Below are 24,717 nucleotides of genomic sequence, written 5' to 3'. Positions count from 1 at the left end.
CCCTCCCTTTCTCCTCCTCTCTGTTGATCCCTGGCTTGCTCTTTGTCCCTCAATTTCCTTGCGTTTTTGCACCTAATCTCTTACCCAGACTCCTCTTGCCTGTCTTATCTCTCTCTCTCTCTCACTCTCTCTGTGTGCAGTCTGTCCTTCAGTGTCTCTCTTTCTTCCTCTAAATCCCTCGCCCGTCTGTTTTTGGCTCGGCCTGCTGCGCCCCCCTCCTCAATTCCCCGTTCCTCTTCTTTTCCTGCTGTCCGTTGCGCTCCCTCGCTCCGTCTGGCTGTCCTCAGTAACCAAACGCAGGCAGTCAGATGCAGACAGGATGTGAGGTCAGACGAGGAGAGGAAGTGAGGGTGCGTGGGCAGCACATAAACAGAAGAAAAGAGGAGGTTGAGGGACAGTGAGGACAGAGGAGTGTGTGTGGAGTTACAGTGGGAGGAGATTCAGTTTCTGTTTGAGCCGTCAGCATCAGCTCTTTGTGGTTGTTCTCTATATTAAACGCTTAAGCAGCTGGACTCAGCAACCACAGCAAGTCATAACACTCAGCGGTGAGGTAAAGCAGTAGTGTTTTTCAAACTTTATTACTGGTCTCCTGAAATATTACATAAATCACTTACTTCTGTCACAAAGTTTGTGTGTTCGACAACTGTTTTTTTCATAGTGCTAAAGTATTAGTCCGTCTCATTCAGTGCAGAATTGTTTGTGCTGTAAGAAGCTACGTAATGCAGCCATAAAATCTAGGATTATTCAAGTTAATACTTTAACTTGGACGTGGTCCTACCTTTGCTCCTGATTTAGCCCTCGAGATGCAGCGAGCTACAAAATTACAGAAAAGCAAAAATGCTCAATCAAAACTCTGATTTTAAAGGGACGTTTGACATTTGCTTGATCTAATAGTCTTCATCAGTGAATGGAGTTCTTTTGGGCTGGAGGATACACCAAATGTATTGAATGAATGATGTTGAGAATCTCTCATTGGCCTAAATTTACTCTCATCACAGTTTCCAATAAACAAATAAATGAAAAAAAAAGTTACAAAAGACGCTGACATCTTCACAGACGTTTACCTAACCAGTCACCAAAGACCAGTACGGAATATCTAACTGGTTGTACTGTAAACATTCCAGATAATAATATATATAAAAATGGATACCTAAGGGATTGTTTTTCATAATTTTCTTTTTTATAAGATACATATAAACAGCACCGGCCTCTGTCTCTAACAAAACAAGGAAATGGCAGAACGTGATTTTTACCATTTTTACTGTAAATGCTAAATGAATGTCTCCGGTTCCGGATAAAGCCTTGAGGCTTGTGCTGTTCGTCAGCCATGCATATTGTTTGATCATTAACATCTGTTGTTTGCTGAACGTGGTAGCTGAAATTATGCTGTAATAGAATTCCACCTCTTCTTGCCTTAACGCTGGTACCTGCACCAGACAAGTAGCTACAGGACTGCAGCATTAAACAGCCAGTACTCTCCTTTCTCTCCCAGCTGTGATGAATGGGTGGAATAAGCCGGGTCAGAGCTGTTCGTGCCTGGAGCTGTCTGTCTGATTGTGTCATTATTCCACAAAAGAGAAAAGTTATGTTTTGTCCAAATGGATGAAAGGGGACGAGTGTGCGTATATATGAAGAAAAAAAACGCGTGCTAATAAGCCAAAGTGTCTAGCAGTGATGCAGAGTGTGTACTTTACCTCTTGAACTCTATTCACGCTGCCAGCCCCGACCCACACACACACAGACGTACACACACAGTAGCTTAACCCCCCCTCCTGCTATCGCTCATTACCAATCTCCTGTAACCTGATACTGGGAGACACACACACACTCACTGTCTCTCTTGCGCTTGCTTTTTTATTCTGTCACACACACACACACACACACACACACACACGCACGAGGAGGTCAAGTTAAGGTTGTGCTTCCATGACATCACTGTTGCCATGACTCATAGTGTACCCCCAGGCACCGTGAGGCCCTCTCCCCCACAGAACCTGTCAGAGGGACTTAGACACACACACACACACACACACACACACACACATTTGCACACACACAATCTCTCATTCATCACTTACTCGCAGTATACAGTGATCTATGAAGCACAAGCTGTTTTATACAAGTATACTGTGTGTGTCTGTGTGCAGTTGTGTGTTAATGCCTATGTGATGCAGTCATGTACCAGTAACACACTCATCAAACAGACTTTGTTTCATACAGGTCTTGTATTGCTGACCCTCAAGCACACACACACACACACACACACACACACACACATACACACACACACACACACACACACACACACACACACACATCCTGTGTGATTTACAGTGGTCAGACTCAGATGGAGAAAGCAGGCCTCTTCTGGTCGGAAAAACATCAACTGCGGGGATCACACAGGAGGGAAAGACTTCCACTACACACACACACACACACACACACATGTGTACACACAGACTCACTCACCCTTCTAACTACCCCGAGTGTCCAATAAATCACCTTTAGACGCATCGTATCACTGGACCAGACATCTACTTGAGTGTGTGTGTTTGTGTGCATATGTGTGTGTTTGCCGTCACAGTGGAATAGTCCACCCAAAATCATGCTTTGGGAAGAGAAATGACAAAACTTCAGATTTGAGAAACGGGAAGAGTTAAATGTGTGACATTTCTGCTTAAATTATCTGTTGTTTTAGCACAACCGTGTTAACATTTGAATCCAAAATATAGTGCATAATAAGAAGCCTCAACATTTGCATAGAAATACATCCTTTTTCTGTTCTATTTCTAAGTATGTATAGTTATTACGCTTGTTCTTAGCATGTACACACAAGTTAACATTTACTCCTCGAAAACCTTTTCAGTTGCACAGGAAGAAATATGGAACCAATTGTTTGGAACCACACATGTGACTTAGTGGCTATATCTGGTCCAGTCTATTGTATTGTATCAGATGATCAAATAAAATGCAAATAAATAAAAGATGATAAAGGGCTCCATGAGAAATATCTTAATCCTGTTTTCTTTTTAGACTAGTGGAGTCATAAGATAAAGCAGCAGCATTTTATAGCAACACAGTCATATGATATACACATGGCCTTGTATTCAGCATAATGTTATGCAACAAGCTGTACTGCAGGGCTGCAACAACACTGCTGACGTCAGATGATTATGTGGTTGATTGGAAATGATCCGTAATGATTCATTTAATGATTTCTTGGAACTAAAGATAATCCAGAGTCTCCGTGTACTGAACAGAACAGTCACTGTGAAATATGAGTCGTATTTTTGGTGATCCCAGTTTTTTTTAAATTTGCTCTAGGTCAGGAATTGTGTGACTAATGCTTTTCTGTGGAACGATAGATCATTTACAGTTTTTTTCCAAAGGGCTGTGTTCATGATGACTTGATGGGATGAAACAGGCGGTTGCCAAAGAAAACACATGTTGCGTCACACACCATGAGGCAACTCACTTATTTAGAATTTAGTTCTGTTTTCACTTGATTTTGGACTATTTCTGTGTTCTTTTCCACTGACGACTAACATTTCCACAGACAGTATCAGGGATGATTTGGTATCTTAGCTGAATTTTTGACCCCACAATTTTACCATCTAGATGCAAACCTTGGCTGACGTCGGACAATAATGAGCCATAGTTTCCAATACATCACAATGACACATGGCTTGTGGGAATTGAAAACGGTCTCTATGTCAATCAACAGCCCCGTTTTCAGCAGCACTGCCACCATTGCTAATGTGCATCTGTTTTGAAATTTGGACTGTGGAATGTTTCTTTTTTTTTAAAATTGAAATGAAGTTGAGAAATACATGAATTACGCACACGGACTGCGATTATGACCCACATGTGGCACCAATGTTCCCATGATCGGTGCCAGTTTTCTCTTTTCTCTTGAATATCACGTTAAAAGCCTTTTGCTGTTGGTTCTTTGATAATGACTCTTTTTGTCTCCGTCTGTGTCTCCTCAGATCATGATTCAGATGGGAAGCGTGTTCAAGACATGCTGTGTGCAATCGACAAACCACAGGTTGGTATTCTCACGCACACACACACACACACACACACACGACACACTTACAACCACTTTCATCAATCACCTCTTGGTCTATGCAGTTATAGCTGGCATGAGGGTTAATGCATTTTCCATATATTCATCCCGTCTCTGTGATTAACATAAATGTTTACACTGAAAATAATCACTGTGGTGACGTATGTATGAAGCGTGTCTCTCGTTTTAAAGTAATTCGTGGCTCTAACAGCAGTGACAGGGAGGGTAACCCGTCATTGAAGCTCTGCTCAGCCTGGCCACATGAGGGCAGCATCTGCTCATCCATGCCACGCACTTTCCACTCGTCCTTTATCAGCTGAAAAACACTTTAACAGCTTTTTTTTTTCTCTTCTTTTTCTTGCCCAAGGGGAATGTGAATGAATGAGCTGGAGCCGTGCAGACATAGTTTGGTTGAGAGGAATTGCTTGCTCCAGGTTAAAGGAGTTTGGTCAGCAGGCTGTGCAATTGGACCATTTGATATCTGCACGTTTATAAGGGGGGTTGAAACAGACAGTGAGAATGGAGTGATGAGAGAGAGAAAGATGTTAGTTTTGAGTTTGAAGCCCTTTGGGAGATTAGAAGTGTGTAGTAGTGATTAATTCGCTCTCATAACCTCAAATCACCTCTTTACTTGTACAGCTAGTTTATTATAGTCGATACTCAGAAGAAAAAGCAAAGGGAGGGGAAGGAAAGAGGACAATTTCGAGATCTTCTTGTGTCATCGATTGCTATTTTGTGTCATAAACTGCGGATGTGATGTTCAGTCACTTTTGACACCCCATTACCGTAGTGCATTTATAAAGGAGACAATAGTTTGGTATGGATCTATTCTGTATAGGGACAGATAGTATGTTGTGCAGTCCTCACTGCAACAGCTAAAGTGCCTCGTGATGGATTCAGCTGCGTTTCATCCAGACACGGGTGCAGGTGTCACAGAGGCTTGTATGAGAAAGTTCTTCATTTATAAATGTTCCTCTAATTGTGTTGTTTGCTTTCATAGCAGGTCGGTGCGTCTACTTGAGCCAAATTGAAATATGAGAGGCTAAAAGAGAAGTACGAAGGGAAAAGGAGTAATCTCTAAGATTAATCTGCAGATGCTCTGGTTCAAAATGAGACCAAACTTTTACATGAATGTGAGTTTTTGAGCCACGACAATGGCCGAAATGTGGCCCGCAACAGACTACCTAAGGCTTGTTGTTGGCCTGGCCGATTGCCGGAAATGCCTTTTGCTTCTTAAGCAGTTTGCGGTCACTTGCAGCCCCTATGGGCCGGTTAAGAGGAGTGAGGAGTCAGCAGTCAATGATGCTAAAAAACAGTCAATAAAATAGGTTTCTCAAGAATTGTGAATCATCGCAACCGCATTCATCATCATTTCCAAAACCTTATTTATGTATCCACAGTGTTCTTGTGAGCAGAGTGTTCATAGTTGTAAACAAATTGCCGTCAAAGACAAAGGTGTTCTCAGGCATGTGGACGCAGTGATTTGACCTCATAAAGCCTAATCATTATGATCAAAACTCTCAGCACAATAACTTGTCTGTCTCTGCGTCTCTTCCTGTCTCTCAACCTCATAGACGGTCTAGGCATGGTTGTGGTTTGCCCTCAAGGCACATTCATCGCCATAATCAGTGGATGTGCTGTCTGGAATAGCATGCCGACTGTGCTAAGTCACACTAAATTGGCTCACCCACAGTGTGCCGCAACTAAAATTCCCATAAACACGTAGATGCCTGCGGGCACACAGCTGAACACACAAACACGCAGGCCTCATTTTCGTGTTTGTGTGGAACAATGGATGTGCATGAGCAGGAAAGAGAAGTAGAGTCCGGGGTAATGTTTTCAATGACACATTACTTTTTACACTTACACATACAGAGACATACCCACATATTCATGAGGCTATTACTGCTGCCGCCAATAGAAAAGAGTAGAATAGAAAGAATCATTTTCTTTTTTTTTTAAGTGAATTGTCCTGCGTACGACTACTAACCAAAAGCCACATCATGTCCACATTTTGTGCATGGGCACATATACGTAGTTTAATTGTGTATGTAACATACAGTATGTATCTTTATGTGTATCTCATAGGTGTCCAATGTGCAGGCACGGGCCGCACGGCTGTCCTGGGCCCCCCCTGCAGGGCTGGTGAACAGGATTAGTAACGGGATGCCTGTGTCCTGCGCCTACGAGGTCTCTCTCTCAGATAAGGGACGAGATGGAAAGTATCGCCTCATATACAGGTAACACGGGAACACGCTCTAAGCGGAAATGACACCAGGAATCAGCTACAGATACTAGAACACATCCAAAGTACACTGGTGTGACTTTTGTGCTTTGTTTGCGTGTGTTTCAGTGGCGAAGAATCGGAGTACCATCTGAAAGACTTAAGGCCAGCGTCAGACTACCACGTACGGTAAGGACATTGCCACTGGATGTTTTTGACTCGTTCTTTTTGGATGTGGTGTTTTATACCGTTTCCATATCGATGTTTTTGTGACACTCCTATGTTCTGTGTCATAGCTTTGTGGATTTTGATCTCAATGAAGGTGTCTTGTGTGCTCGTTTTAAGGGTGTCGGCAATGTACAACTCTGTTCGAGGCTCGTGTTCAGAGGCCGGCTCGTTCACCACACACTGCAGCGCCCCCGACGTCCCGTTAACCCCGAAACTCTCCCACCGCACCAAGAGCACCCTCACCCTACAGTGGAAGGTACTGGCACAAACGGACACTCCTGTCTTATCTCAAAGACACACAGTAACACATTTCACCCCAGTAGACCCAGTAAACATCACAGTGACATGTCAGTTGGTTTGGATGGTATTTGCGATGAGGCTATTAGAAATCAACGCCACGAATCAAGACTCTGGGCTCTTTATGTTTTTTTCTTGTGTGTCTGTGTCTACTGAATTTTATTTGCGCAGTGACACACTTGGCAAAAAACAACTTTAATACTTTGATGAAAGTAAACGGTATGTTCCTATTCACCTGGTTTATCTCAAAGCTTGACTTTATCACCACCTGACGGAGAGACATTCTTGCATTGTGGCACAACGCCGTCAGGGCGTATCTCTCTGTCCTCTCTGACCCTTTCTGCACAAGTCATTTTTCATCCACTCACACTGTCACTGATAAAGAGTGACATCAGTCCCCCAGACAGGATATGAGGCCAGTGTCAGATTCTTTTATCCTCGGCTAATCTCTCCGTCTCTTTTTTTTTTTTTTTTTGTCCCTTGCTCCGTCCATCTCCCTGTCGTCCACAGCCGCCAGGCGACAACGGTTCCAAAATCACAAACTACCTGCTCGAATGGGATGAGGTGAGTCAGTCTCTCGCTCTTCGTGTCCATCATCTGTCATGCCTGCCCCTTATTTAAAAAAAAAAAAAAAGTGTATCACAGACATCACAAAATGGATGTTCACCTCCTCAGGTTATGCCTTTCCAATCCATGTCAGCCCGTACTCTCCTTCTCCTCATCCCTTTCTTACTTTCTTCCTCTTTTATGATTTTCTTTTTTCTTCATTAACTTAATTCATTTCCTCAAATCTCTCTGTGCAATTATTCTTACCCCCCTGTTCGCTTGTCTCCTCTGCAGGGAAAGAAGAACAGTGTTTTCAGAGAATGTTACTTTGGGAGCCAGAAACACTGTAAGCTGACAAGACTGTTCCCCGCCTGTGGCTACACGTTCAGAGTGGCTGCACACAACGACATTGGCACAAGGTACTGTTGCCTATTACTGAATGCACATGTGCTATACACACATACACTCAAGTGAAAAGTGTATTCACGCACATGTCATCATGAATAGCACAGGAGGCAGATAACTCTTTTTTTTTTTTTTAATTCCTTGTTCATTAACGGTAGGATGGATTTATTAATATGTGACAGCTTTCCACATGAGGAGCTGACAAGTCACCAACCATAGTTTTAGTAAACATGGACACTATACCTACAGTATGGGAACAAATGCATCATTTTGCATGATAAAGTGCTGGACAGAGACACACAAACATGCACCCGTCTACCCGTTGCTGTTATTCTGCATGTGGCATGAGTCCTCTTCCTCTTCTCATATTCCCTCCGTTTCCTCTCTCCTCTCGTCTCCTGTTTGTCATTATGGCGGCGAGCATCCCGCCTGCAGTCGTTAGGGTGACAGGGAGGAGACGATGGGGGCGAGCGAGAGAGATGATATCAAAATCAAAGCGGCCTTAATGTATCCTTCGGCTTGATTCCCCTTTGAAGCCATGGACAGATTCTCGCACAAACAAACTGGGCACATGCTGGCTTTTGATTACTAGCTATTTTTCTTACCTGGAACATTTATTTCGACCTCTCTAACCCCTGATGCTGGTCATACATTGAAAAGCTTTCCCTCCTGCGCCTCTCAAATTAGCCTCCCGCTCTTTCTGTCTTTTCTATCTGGCTCCTGACATGTGTATATCCTTTTTATCCCCCGTCACAGCTCCTCTTTAACCTTCCCCCTCTTACTATTTCCACTGGGAGCTACCCACGCCCCCATCCTCACCTGCAACCCTGCACGTATCCCTGCACTCCCTTCAAATGAGCCCTGATGTCAGTGTCCTTTTCTTCTCCTTTCACTCTTCAAAAATGCTCCTCATTCCGCCTCCCTTCCCTCTTGCACCGCAGTCCCGTTTCCCTCAGAAGTAATAATCCACAAAGTTAATCATTTGATTCAGCATTTTGAGTAAAAACATAAAAACGTGAATATAATGTACATGTGTTTTGTGCAGTGGCTTCAGCACAGAGGTGGTGTTTTACACCATGGGCACTCTGCCTGCTCTGCCGCTGGCACCGCGGCTGGTCAGGGCGGGGGTTTCCTGGGTGGCCTTGGAGTGGGGGCGTCCTGAGGCCAGTCCGAGCGAGGAGCAGCTCAAATACACACTCGAGATCCAGGAGGACAACAGCGTGAGTACCTCGCACATGTGAACACCCATATTAAATGAAAACAGTTATTAGATTTAGGTTACTGGCACAGGTTGTTTTCCATCAAAATACATTTGATTGAGCTCTGTGCTGTCAGTTATGTGAATCTCACAAGAATAGACCGAGGAGAATTTACAATTTCCACCAGGAAGCGATGTAAAAAGATTATGAGAAAATATGAAAAATTGCTTGCATAATACGTTGCAAAAATATTTTGGGGAAATGAACAGCAGATGGACAGAGCAGTAATTCCTATAATGTAAAAGCATAGACACAGAAACACACACCATACTGTGCTTTTGATTGAGCACGTAAAGAAGAAGGGAATTGCACCAAATGCTCCCACACACTCCTTCACCCCCTCACAAGCACGTATATATAATGCAAAAGTCAGCATTTATTGCATCCATATGCTCAAAATGTACACTTAAACTAACACACGCTGACAACCACACACACACACACAGACTACTGACTGTCTATCTGTATCTGTATTACACACAGGGAATAGACTTTCATCCAAAGTACACTGGAGAAAACCTGACCTGTACTGTACAAGGCCTGAAGAGGAGTACACAGTATAAATTCAGGGTAAGTGACAACATGATGTGTTAATATTTTTTTCTATTATTGTTATTTGGGCTTTTTTGCTTTTATTGGAAAGATGACTGTGAAGAGGCAGACTGGAAACAGGGGAGAGGGGTATGACATGCAACAAGGTTGCCTTCCACAGCACAATATCAGTCATATCTGTTTCAGCGAGAGCACCAGTTGGAAACCATCAAAGGAGGACATACATTGTTAACTTCTGTTAATTAAAAGGCCCAGACAAAATTAGTCTGGCCTATCCAAAATTGAAATCCTGGCCCCGTGCCTGCTTTAGAGTACGGCTGCCTTTTTTTTTTTTTTTTTTTTTCTTGATCCATTTGCAGTCGGTGATGTTTTCTTTCCGTTAAATGTTTCAAAGGATACAAACCTTGTAAGACAACATCCATTAATCTAGGAAGGAATACGGCATTTTACCACCAGAGGATTGACAACAATATAGCCAATAATGAAAGAAGGCAATTCACCAGCCATTTAGCAAGTAGAGGACACCGTCCGACTGAAAGCTGTGATAGCTGTTCATAATGTGAGGACATTGTGGAACAAAATGTACCGACAGTAGATCTCCGTAAGCATTCTTATTAATGCGGGCACTCCTGTGTGTGTGTGTCTTGTTATCAACTGTGTATTATGGTGTAATCATCTCAAACAACACTCAACTCACACTGTCAGATGAGGTGGCAGATACAAACATACATGTAGACACACAAAGAGACAGCCCAGAGTTCATTGTGATGTTCATCCGGAGTGAACATCTGGGAACAAGGCAAATTGATTTTCCATAGAATGGGGTAATGGCGGGATTAACTTCGAAGATAAGTGAAGGCAGAGAAACCAGGTGAAGCACAGGTGAAGCAGCAAAGATGAATGGCCCCTATTAATCACACTCCATCTTTTCTTATTTTGTCTCCTCTTTTATCTCTCCTCCATTTCTCTCCCTTTCCATATCGTCCTTCCTCTGGGTGCCGTCCTCCTGTGCCCCCTCCTTCCTCTCCTGCAGCTCATCGCATCAAACATGGAGGGAAAGAGCAGTCCCAGTGAAGTGTTGGTCTGCACCACCAATCCAGACAAACCAGGCCCTCCATCCACACCCTGTGTCACTGCGGCGACACCCTACGGATTTACTGTCACCTGGGGTAAAGATACACACCCACACATGCATGCAAGCGTGCTATACGTTGCACATGCTGTAATACACGCATGCAAGTAAAAATATACACAAAGAGTCACAGGTGAACATGACATTTTAACTCTTCTTCTTGAACTTGTTTTAATAGTTTTAACCATCATTCCGAATGTGTTGTAGACTCTTGGTAGATTGCTAAGATACGAAACATTGTTTTATACATGTGCTTTTAGTTCACTAGTAAAGAAAGAAGAAAAAAAGAAAGCCAAGGTTTCACAATTGTCTGAATTGTAAAGTTTTTAAATATTCTGGTTTTCATTCAAGTACAGTTGAATTCTCTCTGTTATGTTGAAATTGCTTGCCTGAAGTTTTGAGGAATGGCTCTGCGCCTCGTCAGTCAGGACCTGTAGTTCGCTGTCTCTTCCGTTGTTCTGCCTACGATGTTCTCGGTGTAAAGATAGCATTCATACTTTTCCACATGGATAATTGCAGAATCAGATTAGTCACAAAAATGAGCAAATTGCACCCGACTGCAAAACTTAATGGGTGTGTTTGCGCTGTTATATCGTTAGGGAAACGTCTTTTGTGAAGTGCACACTGAGACAGGGCAGCTAACGGTTGCAAATGATGCGCAATTGTTGGCGCTATCAGCGTCACAATCCATTGTTGTGAATTCGCCCTTCAGTATGGTCCTATAGAATAATGAAAGTGTTCAAAGGGTCATTGTTTAGTTCGTTTAACGTTGACAAACTGCTGCCTCTGGGGTGTTCATATATTATGTAAGCCATCGTGTCTGCTATCATCCATCTGTCTGCCATCAGTCTGCCCTTTCTCAAATGTTATAAACATGGCACAGAACGTGCTGTATGTCTCTCGATCACCCTTCAGATTATTGATTTGACTCTAAAAGCGCATTTCAGTGCTGAACTACTGTCTTTATTTTGTCATATGTACTGTATTGTGATTTCTACACCAGCTGATGCTTGACCAATTCACCGTGATATAGCTGCACTGCATTTCCTCATTGTGTGCTGCATTACTACATGCATTACTATCCTGGCAGCAGTCTTGATACAATAAGAATGAGATGAGGCGCAGCCAAGTAGGTTGTTTCCATCAGTGCTGATTTATCTATGATCTAGAGAATATAAAATGAATTGATAGAATAATTTTCTTACCAGTTCCCTTGCTACTGAAACATTTGGGCAGCAGTTTGATCAGTGTGCTCAGAGAATTATCATTTTTGTTTGGCTGAAAGACAAACAATCTGCCAAAGCCCCTGGCAGTTTGAGTTATTGTATAATGACCTCTGGATTGATGCTATATGTCATTAAAAAATCTCAAGCGATGACTTAAAATATTTGTAGTTATTTTAAACCCTTTACTGAATCCATAAAAGCCACGTTGGAAATGTAAGATGTTTTACAGGTATTCTTGATGTTTAATGCATGAACTAAAATGATCTATTCCCCTGACAGATCCTCCCCAGGACAACGGGGGCTCAGCGGCTCTTACGTACCTGCTAGAGATCTCAGAGGGAGGCTCTGAAGGTACAATTTACATCAATCTGTCTGTGCTTCTTTCTATCCATCCATGCCACACGTTCAGCTAATTTGAGTCCCTTTGCACTCCATCATCTTATAAAATAAAGCTCAAAATGTTCCGTCTGTCCTTTCTGCCCTGTGCTTGTTCTCTCGATTCATCCATTTCTCTCACTTAATCTCCTGAGAAGTAAAGCCTCCATAATTCACCCTTTGTTAGCATCAATTTAGCTCACATCATTTTTCAGAATTTACACGGATCTGCACTTGAACCAAATGTTCTCTTGTTTCTTTAGCAGTGAGAGGAAAGAGGCATCATTTTTTAACTCTGTATTCATTCAATCAGATAAAATACAGTTAGTTGTTTATTGAGTAGGCGAACATCCAAGGTTTTTATTCATCAAAAGATTCATCGCATTCAATAAATGTTGCTTTCATGTTCTATTCAATTGCTGACTGTGAAAATTGGTTTTCAGGGCTTTTAAACATCAGACATGCCCTGCACAGTGAGACATTTCCCCCTGTTCTCTAATCTGTTTATTGTATCCATATCCTCATTTTCCTTTTTTACCTCCTCACCTCTCACTAAGATGCACCGACGGTGAACTCTCAGGATGGCCCTGACTCGTCTCATTGTGTTTACTGTGATTTACGACAGTATTAAATGTGTTTCGTGTGTGTAGCTTTACTGCTGTTAAACAATGTTTGGGTGCACCAATAACAAGAACAATAACAGCAACACAGTGGTGTGCAGTTAATAATTTGATTGTCTGCAGCATACGTGTAAACAACAGGGGATTCTGAGTATGTACAGGATGTATGTATGTATGTATGTATGTATGTATGTATGTATGTATGTATGTGATCGGTTGTGTAATTCAGTTTTGTTTTTGTGTGCAGCGAGCCAGTGGGAGGTAGCGTACAGTGGTCCAGCAACAGAATGTGTGTGTGAGCGCCTGATACCTGCGACCTTCTACCGCCTACGTGTGTGTAGCATCACCACCGGAGGACACAGCCCGGTAAGACACACACACACACACACACTCACACAGGCAAAAACAACTTCAGATTAGTAACCTGGTAAACTGTGAATTTGCGTTGGGAGTGTGGCATCAGTGTTGCTCATTGAGGAAATTGTGGGAAAATCTACAACCTGCACATAAATGTTAATTATAGATAGCTATAATTAACATTTCTGCCAGTCGTTATTCAAACTGATCTTTAACTGCATTTCCTTCTCTTTTTTGTTTTGATGTCCTGTCTTTATCACCGCTCCTGAAGTGCACCGTTAGTGTTCCGGTCCGTACATTAAGTGTCCCACCAGGGCCCTGCCAGCCGCCGAGGATTGTGGGTAAAGCCAAACACAAGGAAGTGCAGTTAGAATGGGGTGAGTGCAAGCATACAAATACACTGTGTTTTAGTTTTGTTTACCAGAATGTATTCAAATTATTTTATGTTAGGCATCTAAATCGCCCTCTGGCAGCTTCAAATGTTTCCCTGACCGACTCTAATTTAACCGCTGTCAACCATGTTTCAGCCTAATTGAGGCCTAATTTAGCCCATTAAATGCCTAACCTAGCCTCATATCGGATTTAACTCTACTAATGTCGGCCCATTATTGCAGATTAGTACTGTTATCTGTTGGCAGGCAAAAGTTTCCCAGCCTAAAGTTCTTGTTTTAACCAGTTTTATAGTGCTGGCCACGGCCCTAATCAGCTCACATTCAGGCAGCGCTGTTGCAATTACTGTCTCGAGTTGAAGGTCACACATAATGTATCGGAGGGTTTTCCCCACTGTCTCCATCATTTATTACTTTCACCATACTGCAACCAAAGTGAAACAGCTGGTGGAGGAAAGAATCCCATCCCATGGAGGGGATTGAAAAATGCCCCTGACACATGTCCACATAATATTGAGGAAAGTTTATGTATAAAATACATCTTATCTGTTGTTATCCTCTCTCTCTCTCTCTCTCTCTCTCTCTCTCTCTCTCTCTCTCTGTCTCTGTCTCTGTCTCTGTGTGTGTGTTCTCATGTAGAAGCCCTTGTCGCTGAAGGAGTATGCGAGGAGTGTGTGTTCAGTCTGGAGATGAGTGAGGTGGACACCAAGCCAGCAGAGGTTTACCATGGATCGGAGCTGCAGTGCACTGTTGGTAGTCTGCTGCCTGGTGCCACATACTGCTTCCAACTGCGGGCTGCCAACGAGGCTGGGGTAAGAAATTCTAATGCACACACAGCAGAGTGCAAAACACAGTTTTAATTTTTTTTTTTTTTTTTTTTCATGTGCAATCTTTAGTTTTTCTCGTAATATTACCCTCCTACCCCGGCACCGTAGTTGAATCTTTTTTTTTTTTAAACTACAATAGGCCTAATTCCCTGCCGTAAAAAAGACCGTAGAATCCACAAAAAAAATGATGAAACGGGAAACAAATTTTCCACTTTACAGGCATGAGATTTTGTGTTCTCATGGAAATAAAATCTACTCGGCACATCGAGTACATCACCTGTGGAACCTCTTAATATTATCACAATATAAAAAACTAAAAAACTCTCATTTGATTCAATATAAAATGTTTTTATCATAGCCACACTACCAGACACGCATAGATGCCGATTCCCAGGGCCTGTATCTTTTAGGTCAGAGTGTCCCAGACGGACTAACAGCAGCCGTGTTCCACAGCTCACATCTACTTGGTTAGATCATCCACACACTCAAGAGTCAACTAGCTCTCAGACCTGCTAATTGAATGCAGGCACAAACTCAGCGCACACACACACACACACACACACACACACACACTGAAAAATCGGTGGAACATGCAGAGTGCACCAAAAAAAAAGCAGCACTCACATGTACACACATAAACAGGCAACCCAGTGTGAATTGTGCTGCCCCTCCCGCCTGTGTCAGGCTCAACACGTGTCTCATCCTGAATGCGGTGTCTCTTCCTCTCTTTTAGTTCGGAGCGTACTCTGAGCCGACAGAGGTGACGACTGCAGCGGGCCCTCCTGGCCAGTGCGGGGCGCCACTCATCACTCTCACCAGTAACACCTGCGTAACGCTCAACTGGGAGGTGAGACAAACACACACACACACACACTGTATTCATCAAACGAAAGAACCAGTTTAATGAGCAAAGACATCATAAGACAGACGGAAGGAGACAGAGAAGCCACATTTCCTAAAGCAGTCTGAAGAGGCCCAACCTCCTTTTTTTCTGTTACTACTGACCTAAAAAGCTGCTGCTATAAATGTGACTGCCTGGGCTGTTGTGGACAAGTAGACACAGGAGTGTTGTTTGTAGCAATCGAACTCATCCTGGATGATGCATCCACTTTAAAAAGAAAGCCTCCGGTGTTTAATTGAATAAAGCCTATCTCTAGTAGTATATCCCTTATTACCCCTCGGCCTGCTTTAATGTGGTTCTTTATTTATGGCAGTATTTTTTCCCCACGTTTGATTCCCTGAGCTTAGCGTGTGTGTCTGTGTGTTGCAGAGTCCCGAGGGTTCGGGCACAGACATCTCCGAGTATCGTTTGGAGTGGGCGAGGGAAGACGACCCCATGGAGCTCATCTACTGTGGAGCCGCCACACAGTGTGAACTGTCTGACCTGACGCCTGCCACAGATTTCTGCTGCAGGCTACAGGTAACACGCACAAATGTACAATCAAAACCTACTTGTGGGTAATAATGACAAGTATGCTTAAGTCCCAAACACACTGAAAGCAATAATTGACGCGCCTCTCATTTGACACATGTCAATTGACGCTCCTATGGCACGCTGCAGGCATCGGATTTGAAATGCCAACGCCACAGAACCAGCAGTGTTTCAGGAGAAGGTCGCTCTTGAGACAACATTTTTGTGTATTGATGATGCACCTTATCTTTTCAATTGTCGGTGTGGTGTGATATGAATGAAAGTTAAACTAGGTAATGTGAAATTGGCGTCACGCGATCCGCTAAATGGAAGATGTACCATGCTGTTGGAGTTCTTTGGACTACAAAGTCCACTCGCTGTTGTACGGTGTTGTTGCAGAGTGAAGCGTCCCCTGCCTCATAAACCATCTTTGTCCGAGTACAGTCACCTTCCTGCAGAGAGCACACAAACCGGCCATCAAGCTGCAAATGGAGTTCACTTTAAGTAATGACAGCCGATGTGACCTAGGACCGGCGCCGTTTGTCACTGTAACCAGTGAAAGTGACAGTACTGGTATTATCATTAATTAACCATTAATTTATTTTATAAATGATCGTCCTCTGGGGAAAAATCCATAGCTTTTTATTCATTTTAGCTGTCTTCAAACAGGTACAGCGTCTGCAGAACAAAACAGCTTTTTCCAGTTGCTAGGTTCTCATCTGACGCTCTAAAATCAGAGTAGAGGCGTCAAAGCAGTGTGACAACGCTTTTGGTTAATTTTCGGCCATTTAATACAAATAGGTGTACTTAAAAAACGGGCACATCAGACGCTTTCAGATCTTTGGGCCTTTATTCCCACCCCCACACACAAATTGACTGCATAAGAGATGTTTGCTTACAGGAAATAAGAAAGCACATACTCTGTGCAGGACTAGAACACTGACACCTATAAAAACATACATATGAATACAGCTGCAAGCTTGAAGGTTGATGATAATTGGTTGTATTTATGTTCTGACTCTTAATCTGGTGCATAAATAAGTGCTCTTTTGAACGTACTGCTCTGCAATGTCTTTCCTCGGCTCAGGTTCCTCTATCATGGTGCATCTCACTCAGTCAGAATGCATTTTGATTGGCTGAGCTGCATCACGTGATGTGATTCACTACCCATCAGCCTCTGCTGGCTGTTAAGTTTCGTTTCACGATAGTCACGTGCTCGCCCACTGATCAATCACAGCACACTCTGTACCTCGCGGGAAAGCTACACACGGACACTGGCGGCACGTAATGCTGACGTCATTATAGGCCGGCGCGCAGGCTCTGATAGTCAAAGAATACGCCCAACATGTCAAACTAAAGATCTGATTGGTTGAACACTATGACAATCAACAATATCGTCCCCATTTACTTTAATCTGCACTGGCTGCAGGTGAGACTCTGCAGGCCTCGGGCCTCTCTTCTTACCTAGAGACACAGAGGTGAGATCTGATTGGATAAAAGCTCTACTTAAAACAAGCTGCACTGGAAGCAGAGCAACTGAGGAAGACAGTAGCTGTGCAATGAGAAAATAAGATAATGGGAAAAATATTTTTATAAATTATAATACATGTGGTGTATTTAAGAAAAAATATTAAATTACAAAATAGATTTTTTTAAATTTTTTTTTTAATATATATAGTTTTGTGATTCTGTTTAGGCCAGCAGAGAAGGCCTTGCAGGCCCTGACGGCCCACCACTGACACACACACACACACACACTCTCTCTGGCTCTCCCCCCGATGCACCCTCTAAAGCTATGAATCCATTGACAGCATGGTTTATGACTCATTTCTTTATGGGCTCATTCATAGTTCAGAGGAGAGCACAAGGTCAGGTCAACCCAATGTCCTAATCAATGCGCTTGTGTGCGTATGTGATTTGTCTTTGTGCATTTCTGTTCATATGTGTGTTCATATGTGTGATAAAAAGACAGATGTGCCTCTCGAGTGGACTGCAAGAACAAACCACACAAAAAGCATCGACTTGGTTGAGCTCTCTGTGACTCCTTATGTCCTGCACCTGTATGAGCCAGTGCAGTTTCGCCTACTGTAGCGTTGTGTCAAATCGGCATCGCCTGACATACCCTTGTTTTATGAGAACACTTGAAATGGCCAGATGCTCGCGCAAGGATACAGTAGATAAAACGTTTCTCACATTTCTTTGTCTTTCAAGTCTCACAAAAAAATATTTTACTCCTGAAGATGAATCAGAAAAACTACTGATATCTGACTTTTCTTGTCGGGCCCTCAAAGAGTGTCCGTAGCAAATCACGACTTTTCTTGAAGTGCACGCCATTGACTGCAAATCATGTCCTCTACTCGTTGATGTGCACTCACATTAATGTTGCTGAGAAAGTGGCTTTAGTACATTTTTATGCTTTGAAAATCCGGCTGATGTGCTTTTAAAATGCTGGTATGTTTTGTCCCGGTTTACTCCACGCTGAGTTTGAGGCATTGAAGTAGACTATTACAACTCAAAAGCGATTGGAGGACATTTAATAGAGGGTACTTGGGGTGAATATAAATGTGCAACACGGCACAAGAAATATACTAATGTGCTTTCACACAACTAATTTAAATTCAGCTCCCTCCGCTGGTTTCCTTTTCTTGTTCCGTTCTTTATGTCAGTTTTTACCCTCTGTTTTAATTGGTCTTGCTCTTTGTCTGTATCACTCTTTTTTAACCTTCATCTGTTTATCTTCGTTTTTGTCTCTCCACTCGTCCTCTTCTTTTTGTCCCTCTTTTGGCGTCTTTTCTGTCCTCAAATTCCTCTTTTGCCTGCCTTATCTCCTTCATCATCCTCACCCGACTCTGTGTGTGTGTGTGTTTGCATCCACCTCAGGCGGTGAATCAGGCAGGTGCTGGTCCTTACAGCGAGCAGGTGAGTTTCCAGACCCCGGCAACGAATCCCGACCCGGTCTCCTCCATCACCCTCCTGGACCTCCCGACCTCCTCGGAGTCAGGTCACTCCCCATCTACCTGCTTCCTCCTGAAGTGGGACGAGCCAAACAGCAACGGGGCGGAAATCACCTCCTACGTCATCACCCTGGACGACCAAACCATCACTGTGGAATCAGGGACAAGTCACCTTGTCGCAGGCCTGCAGCCAGACAGCGAATACAGGTACTGTAGACATGCTGATGTGAGGCACATTTACATTTACATTTACAGTTTTCATTGGATGCAAAGTTTGATTTGTATTCATGACGATCAGCAAATCATGGGTTGACATTTTGACTTTCAGGAGCTACAAAAAAAATACAAAAACATACCACAGAAATAAATTTTGTGCAGATGTTCAATACTAAATAATGAACCTGCATTAACAGATCAACTGCAGGCGGTTTCTAGACCTTTACTTTAGTTTAAAACAGCTGCCTGCAGCATTTTAAATCTATGCTGCGAGAACAAAAACAGTAGTTGCTGGCCGATGATGAAACATGATGAAATACTCCGTCGAGCTAAAGAGACGGAGTGATAATTCGCTGGGGGTTCATCGCTGTGACCCTTTCACATTCTTTAAGTCTGCTACAGTATATGTATCTGCTTGTAAATCATCTGTCCTCTCCTTTGCAAAAATATCAGTAACCAAAGAGAAGAAATTCATATTTTATATTTTTTTGGTTTCATGATGGCGCCCCCTAGTTTAGCATTAATTTAACACAATGCTGTTCTAGAGTTTGTTGACGTAAATGGAGACCTTGTATCAATACCGCCAATCAAATCTTGCATAAAGGTGGTCACGCTGAGCCAGACAGAAGCCACGCAACACAAGAGCCACAGACGTCGACCAACAACCCACATTAGTCTCCCTCTTATCTTACTTACAGTAAAGACAAATGTCTTGTCCTGCACCGTAGCTTGTTGACCAAAGGAAACGTTAAACGGCATGTAAATGTACCTGCAAATATCTCTTTGGTCGGGGGTTAGATGCTGGTGAGGTCTTTGCTCTTCAATACCACCAACTAGTCGCTGTCTGTCCGTGACATAAGATAATCCTTTATTTATGTAGGCTTAAGCACAATATTGTTTACTTTCTCTCCTGTTCCCGACAGTGTAACACATGAATATTAAGGAACAGGTATAGGAGGCAGTCGTTGTGTATAGTAGCTATAGCTTGTCTGACGTTTGAGCAGGGATGTCAGGCCCTGTTTCACTCAAGCAACAGTAAATATTACTTTTACTCGTGTGTGTGTGTGTGTGTGTGTGTGTGTGTGCATGTGATTGTGTAGTGGGTTCTTTTAATTGGGGGGGGGGGGGGGGGGAGTCTAAGGTAGGGTGACGTGTGAAGAAGCACAAAGATCACACACCATTGTTTTCATTCTGGGGTTGTTTTTGTCCCGATGTCACTCTACTCTGTTGCATAACGGCTTACACAGAGGCAGAACACTGTGCATGCATGCGCTCATGTACACCGGTATGTATGTGTGTGTGTGTGTGTGTGTGTGTGTGTGTGCATGAGGGTCTGCCTGTAGGAGTTCTTGTGTGTGGCAATGACGGTAATTCTGGTTGTTGTTTACAGCACTCAAATAATATTATTCGTCTTTCGTTTTGCGTGTATAGCTCTGGGAAGGACAGCAGCAAATGTTGTTTACTCTGTCGGAGTGGGATTGTGTGTGCTTCAGTGCAGGTTTAAAATGTCTTATTGTTGAGAAGTAATATTTAGACCTATTTTTCCTATCCTCTGTCCTTACTAGGGACAACTGTCCCTAATAATAGTTGTACTCTCAAGAGAATTTTGTCATTTTGTTATAGTCTTCTATGTTATAATAGTCCACCTTCAACTACCTAGAAAAGGATTTCGTTTTTTAATTTATCTTACAATTGCATTTCATGTTTTCACTGAACACTTCGTAACCTTTAGGTCTCCAACAAGTGTGCAGCAGATTTTTTTATTCAGTAATGGCTTTTTTCTCTCTCCAAATACAAGCTTTCACAGCCTTATGCATCTTCGCTCAACACCTTCACAGTCCATTACTAATGTTGAAGGTAGACACACTTTAAGAGGATAATTGCCACACAGTCACACATCATGGATTACAGATTCCCTAAAGTTGAAGTGCTAAGAAAGTGCGCTTTTAAACAGAGATGTTAAGCACAAAATGTAAATTTATAACAAATATTTAAAGGAGACTTGTCACTAAAATAAATGTATTCGCAGGAAGGCACTTGCAAAATAGACCTTGTATTTACATTTGGCTAGCTGTCAATAACTTGAGCGTACGATGAGTGGCTAGTTAGGGGGTTTGAGTGTTTTGCTCAGCATGAGAGATGTTTACCTGAAACCTAATGGTTGTATTGTGACCGCTGATGTACCACCTTTTGATCATCGTTTCCCTCATTTCACGACGAAACAAAAAATGCATCTATTCTGAACTTTGATATGTAAATCCCTAAATGACAAAATGTAATCCCTCATCATCAAAAGCTAAGATCCTTCGTCTGTCATTCTCTTCCTTCTCTATCCCTCACCTCATCTTTTAACTAGATGCTTAATTACCCAGCGGATGGATGGAAAGCTGCCCTTTCTCATCGGCTCTCACTCAGCTGCATGAATTACAATAAAAGGTTACAGTTACAGAGAATCAGCAATTAAATGTCAGACGGTAGATGCTCTCTAGCCGAGGGCCTCTGATATGGATGCTAATCAGCTGGTCATACATTGGCAGAAAAGGGGTGCGGAAGGGAGGGGGATTCCTAGAAGAAAGGCAGCAGGGGGGTTTGAAAAAACAAAAATCTATTTCTGGAGATTCATTTTAATTAGTAGTAGATCTGTATGTCCTCGTTTTTGTGTGTGTGTGTGTGTGTGTGTGTGTGTACGTGCATTTTAGTATCTCTTATGAATCATCAGAATCAGCTTTATTGACCATGTATGCGTACGACTCCGGTTTCCACTTTGCTCTCGATGTACAAATTTACAATAAACAAGAAAAAATATATATATAATAAAGGGCAGCAAAAAAAAACAACAGATGTAGGTATAAACATTTATCATTTTTATATCCAAAAATGATATATATATATATATATATATATATATATATATATATATATATATATATATATATATATATATATATATATATATATATATATATATATATATATATATATATATATATATATATATATATATATATATATATATATATATATGAATATAAACCTATAAACAGCAATGGAATTGAGGTGATAGTGCAAGTAGTGGTAATAGTGCAGACAGAGGTAGTAGTGCAATATGACTGATTAAAAAAACATACACACTCTGAATTTTCTCTGTAGACTTTTTCTGGATTGGCTTTTTGGCAACATAAATCAAGTTGGACAAAAAGAAAAAATAGATTTCTGTTGCTTGGAAAATGATTTTCAAACAGTAATTCTTGTAAAAACCCTCTGCAGCAGCGATGGCTTTTTTCATGAACACAACTATATCTGGATGAAGGGAAAAGTGGGCCAACAAGTCCAGACATATTTAAGTCTCATCCTGGAGAGTACATTGACTTGTAATGGGGGAATGGTAGTGGGCGAAGAAATTGCAGACGAATCCGAGGTCAAAGCTAACCAGCAAGATCAGCCTCTTCACTGAAAATGACTGCACCACCACCATTACATACACACAGTGAGAACACACACATGGTTACGTAGTAGCCTATATATACACCCAGCATTTATGTACTTGTTATTTTGACTTGTGAACTTAACACCTGCACACAACATACGTGGTGCGGTAACACCATTTCTACAGTTCCGAAAATATCAAGTCCGATCGATACATGTGAAATGTCAACTTTATCTCAGGGATTTTCAAAGTGACGTTCTGTAACGAACAATTCGTAATCTGTCTTGCAGTGTACATATCCAGGCGGTGAATGCCATCGGCTCCGGTCCCTTGAGTCCACCCCTGCTGGAAAGGACACGGCCCCTCCCTCCAGCCCCGCCCCCTCTCGAATGCTCGGCGGCCGGCCCTCAGAGCCTGAAGCTGAAGTGGGGGGAAAACGCCAGCAACACGCACACCCGTGCCCTGCTCGCCGACGACATGGTCTACACACTACAGATGGAGGACAAGAACCACAGGTGGGCTGGCACACACTAATCTATACCGCTCTTATATCGTTGTTTCCCTCGTGGTGTAGACCGAGAAGGGGTCCATCTTTCTATATTCTAGGTCACGTAAAGAAAACGTCAAACATCCAAAACGTACACATCATGATGAACAATTAAAGCTTACATTGAAGAAATAATCCTAAATTTAGTTGACACTGTACATACAAATCATCGTTATGCTACTAAGTCATTCACAGCAGCTCCTGTATGCCCCACACCCTCTGCATTACTTTAAAAATAATGAACACACTTGGAATGTTTACGTTTAGAACTGTGGGACTCAAGATGAGTGTCTATTTCATGTATAGAGTCTCAGCTACGAGCGGGAATTGAAACTGTGATTGTGAGGACCTATTTAAACCTCACGGCCGCCCTGCGCACCACATTACTCAGACTGTTCAACCCACAGCTAGTCAATACAGCAAATAAGACCCCAGAAGGTCAATACTACACACACACACTCACACAAACACAAGATGGACCGAACATAAACAGCCTGGGAGAAGATGAGGGCGCTTGTGTGCCTGAATGCCTAGTTAGAGGTACGTGTGTAGGTCCTGCGTGCGTGCGTGTGTGCGTGTGCGTGTGCGTGTGTGTGTGTTGGTTTATGCAGTAACCAGATGTACCCAAGAATAGTCACGTTGAGGGCATCTGGAACCAGCTGCGATGCAGCCTCCAACAATCAACCGACTCATCAGACAGGTGTGTCAGAGAGAGAAACAGGGAGACAGAGTGGGGGAGAAGGGGGAGGGGGCAAAACATAATCGCTGACAGGGAGTGAAACACATAATTGGAAGGAGGGCAGAATCTTTTATACATTCACGCAGAAATAACAAAGAGGATTAGGATGGAATAAGAAAGGCACGGACAAAGAAGAAGGTAACAGACCAAACTCAAAAGCAGTTAAGAGCCACTTTTATATACCCTCCGTCGAGCCCTCTACCATTCTGGTTGGCCAGCTATCAGTGTTTGAATTAAGGCTTGGCTGGCATCAAGTTGGCACCCCTGGAATGGTAACCTTTCCGACACACACACACACACACACACACACACACACACACACACACAGAGGCATCCCATGTGCGCTGGCATAAACACACTCCCTGCCAGCCAAATGATAAGAGCTTTCACAGTTTAGAGAGGTTTACTCACCCTTTTCTAACTGGCACAGTGATTGGTATGGCTGTATGCTAGTCAGTGTGTGTTTCTGTTTCAGTGACAGTGCTTGCACGCACTTGTGTATGTGCAGATGTCTACGGTATTTTGATCAGATGGTATTTTGAGGGAAACTTCCCTGCATATGCTGTAAATTGAAGAAAAACATTTGCTTCTTCTGATTTTATGATTTTTTTCATGCTTCACATACACCGGTTAAAACAGGCAATGATATTCTGGTATCCACAGTCAGTCCAGTTTTTATGGTACCGCTCCCTTTTCTTTATGCTCATCATGGAAACGACAGAACGTTGGTCAAAGGTGCAAATGTATTTTTATAGAAGATTTAAAACAACAACAGTTGACCAAGGTGCTGAATAGCATCAAAATAGCAAATAAATGAAGAAAAAAGTAAATAATAAAATAAAACAATAAACATAATAATAATAATAAAAGAATTGCAGCACAATAGAGGATGAAGTCAACGTAACACACTCAACTTG

At 42.5% G+C, this 24,717-nt stretch overlaps 1 protein-coding gene across 1 annotated transcript in view; it reads left to right on the top strand.

The window, feature by feature from the left end:
• fndc3ba (fibronectin type III domain containing 3Ba) overlaps positions 1-24,717 on the top strand; it is a 66,396-nt gene that overhangs the window by 28,780 nt on the left and 12,899 nt on the right. Inside the window, exons 7-23 of the mRNA XM_076108427.1 lie at positions 3,990-4,048; positions 6,158-6,309; positions 6,423-6,482; positions 6,639-6,777; positions 7,329-7,382; positions 7,659-7,783; positions 8,815-8,989; positions 9,512-9,598; positions 10,614-10,749; positions 12,218-12,289; positions 13,181-13,299; positions 13,562-13,667; positions 14,319-14,491; positions 15,240-15,353; positions 15,777-15,926; positions 18,798-19,078; positions 22,805-23,029. Of these exons, the coding sequence (XP_075964542.1) occupies positions 3,990-4,048; positions 6,158-6,309; positions 6,423-6,482; positions 6,639-6,777; positions 7,329-7,382; positions 7,659-7,783; positions 8,815-8,989; positions 9,512-9,598; positions 10,614-10,749; positions 12,218-12,289; positions 13,181-13,299; positions 13,562-13,667; positions 14,319-14,491; positions 15,240-15,353; positions 15,777-15,926; positions 18,798-19,078; positions 22,805-23,029 (2,227 nt within the window). The remainder of the gene's footprint in view (positions 1-3,989; positions 4,049-6,157; positions 6,310-6,422; positions 6,483-6,638; positions 6,778-7,328; positions 7,383-7,658; positions 7,784-8,814; positions 8,990-9,511; positions 9,599-10,613; positions 10,750-12,217; positions 12,290-13,180; positions 13,300-13,561; positions 13,668-14,318; positions 14,492-15,239; positions 15,354-15,776; positions 15,927-18,797; positions 19,079-22,804; positions 23,030-24,717) is intronic.

This window comes from Anarhichas minor, unplaced genomic scaffold, assembly GCF_050575085.1.
Source record: "Anarhichas minor isolate MPS153535 unplaced genomic scaffold, ASM5057508v1 ptg000040l, whole genome shotgun sequence".
NCBI lineage: Eukaryota > Metazoa > Chordata > Actinopteri > Perciformes > Anarhichadidae > Anarhichas > Anarhichas minor.
The sequence above is the reverse complement of the archived record's forward strand: the minus strand, read 5'-3'. Positions and strand labels throughout refer to the sequence as shown.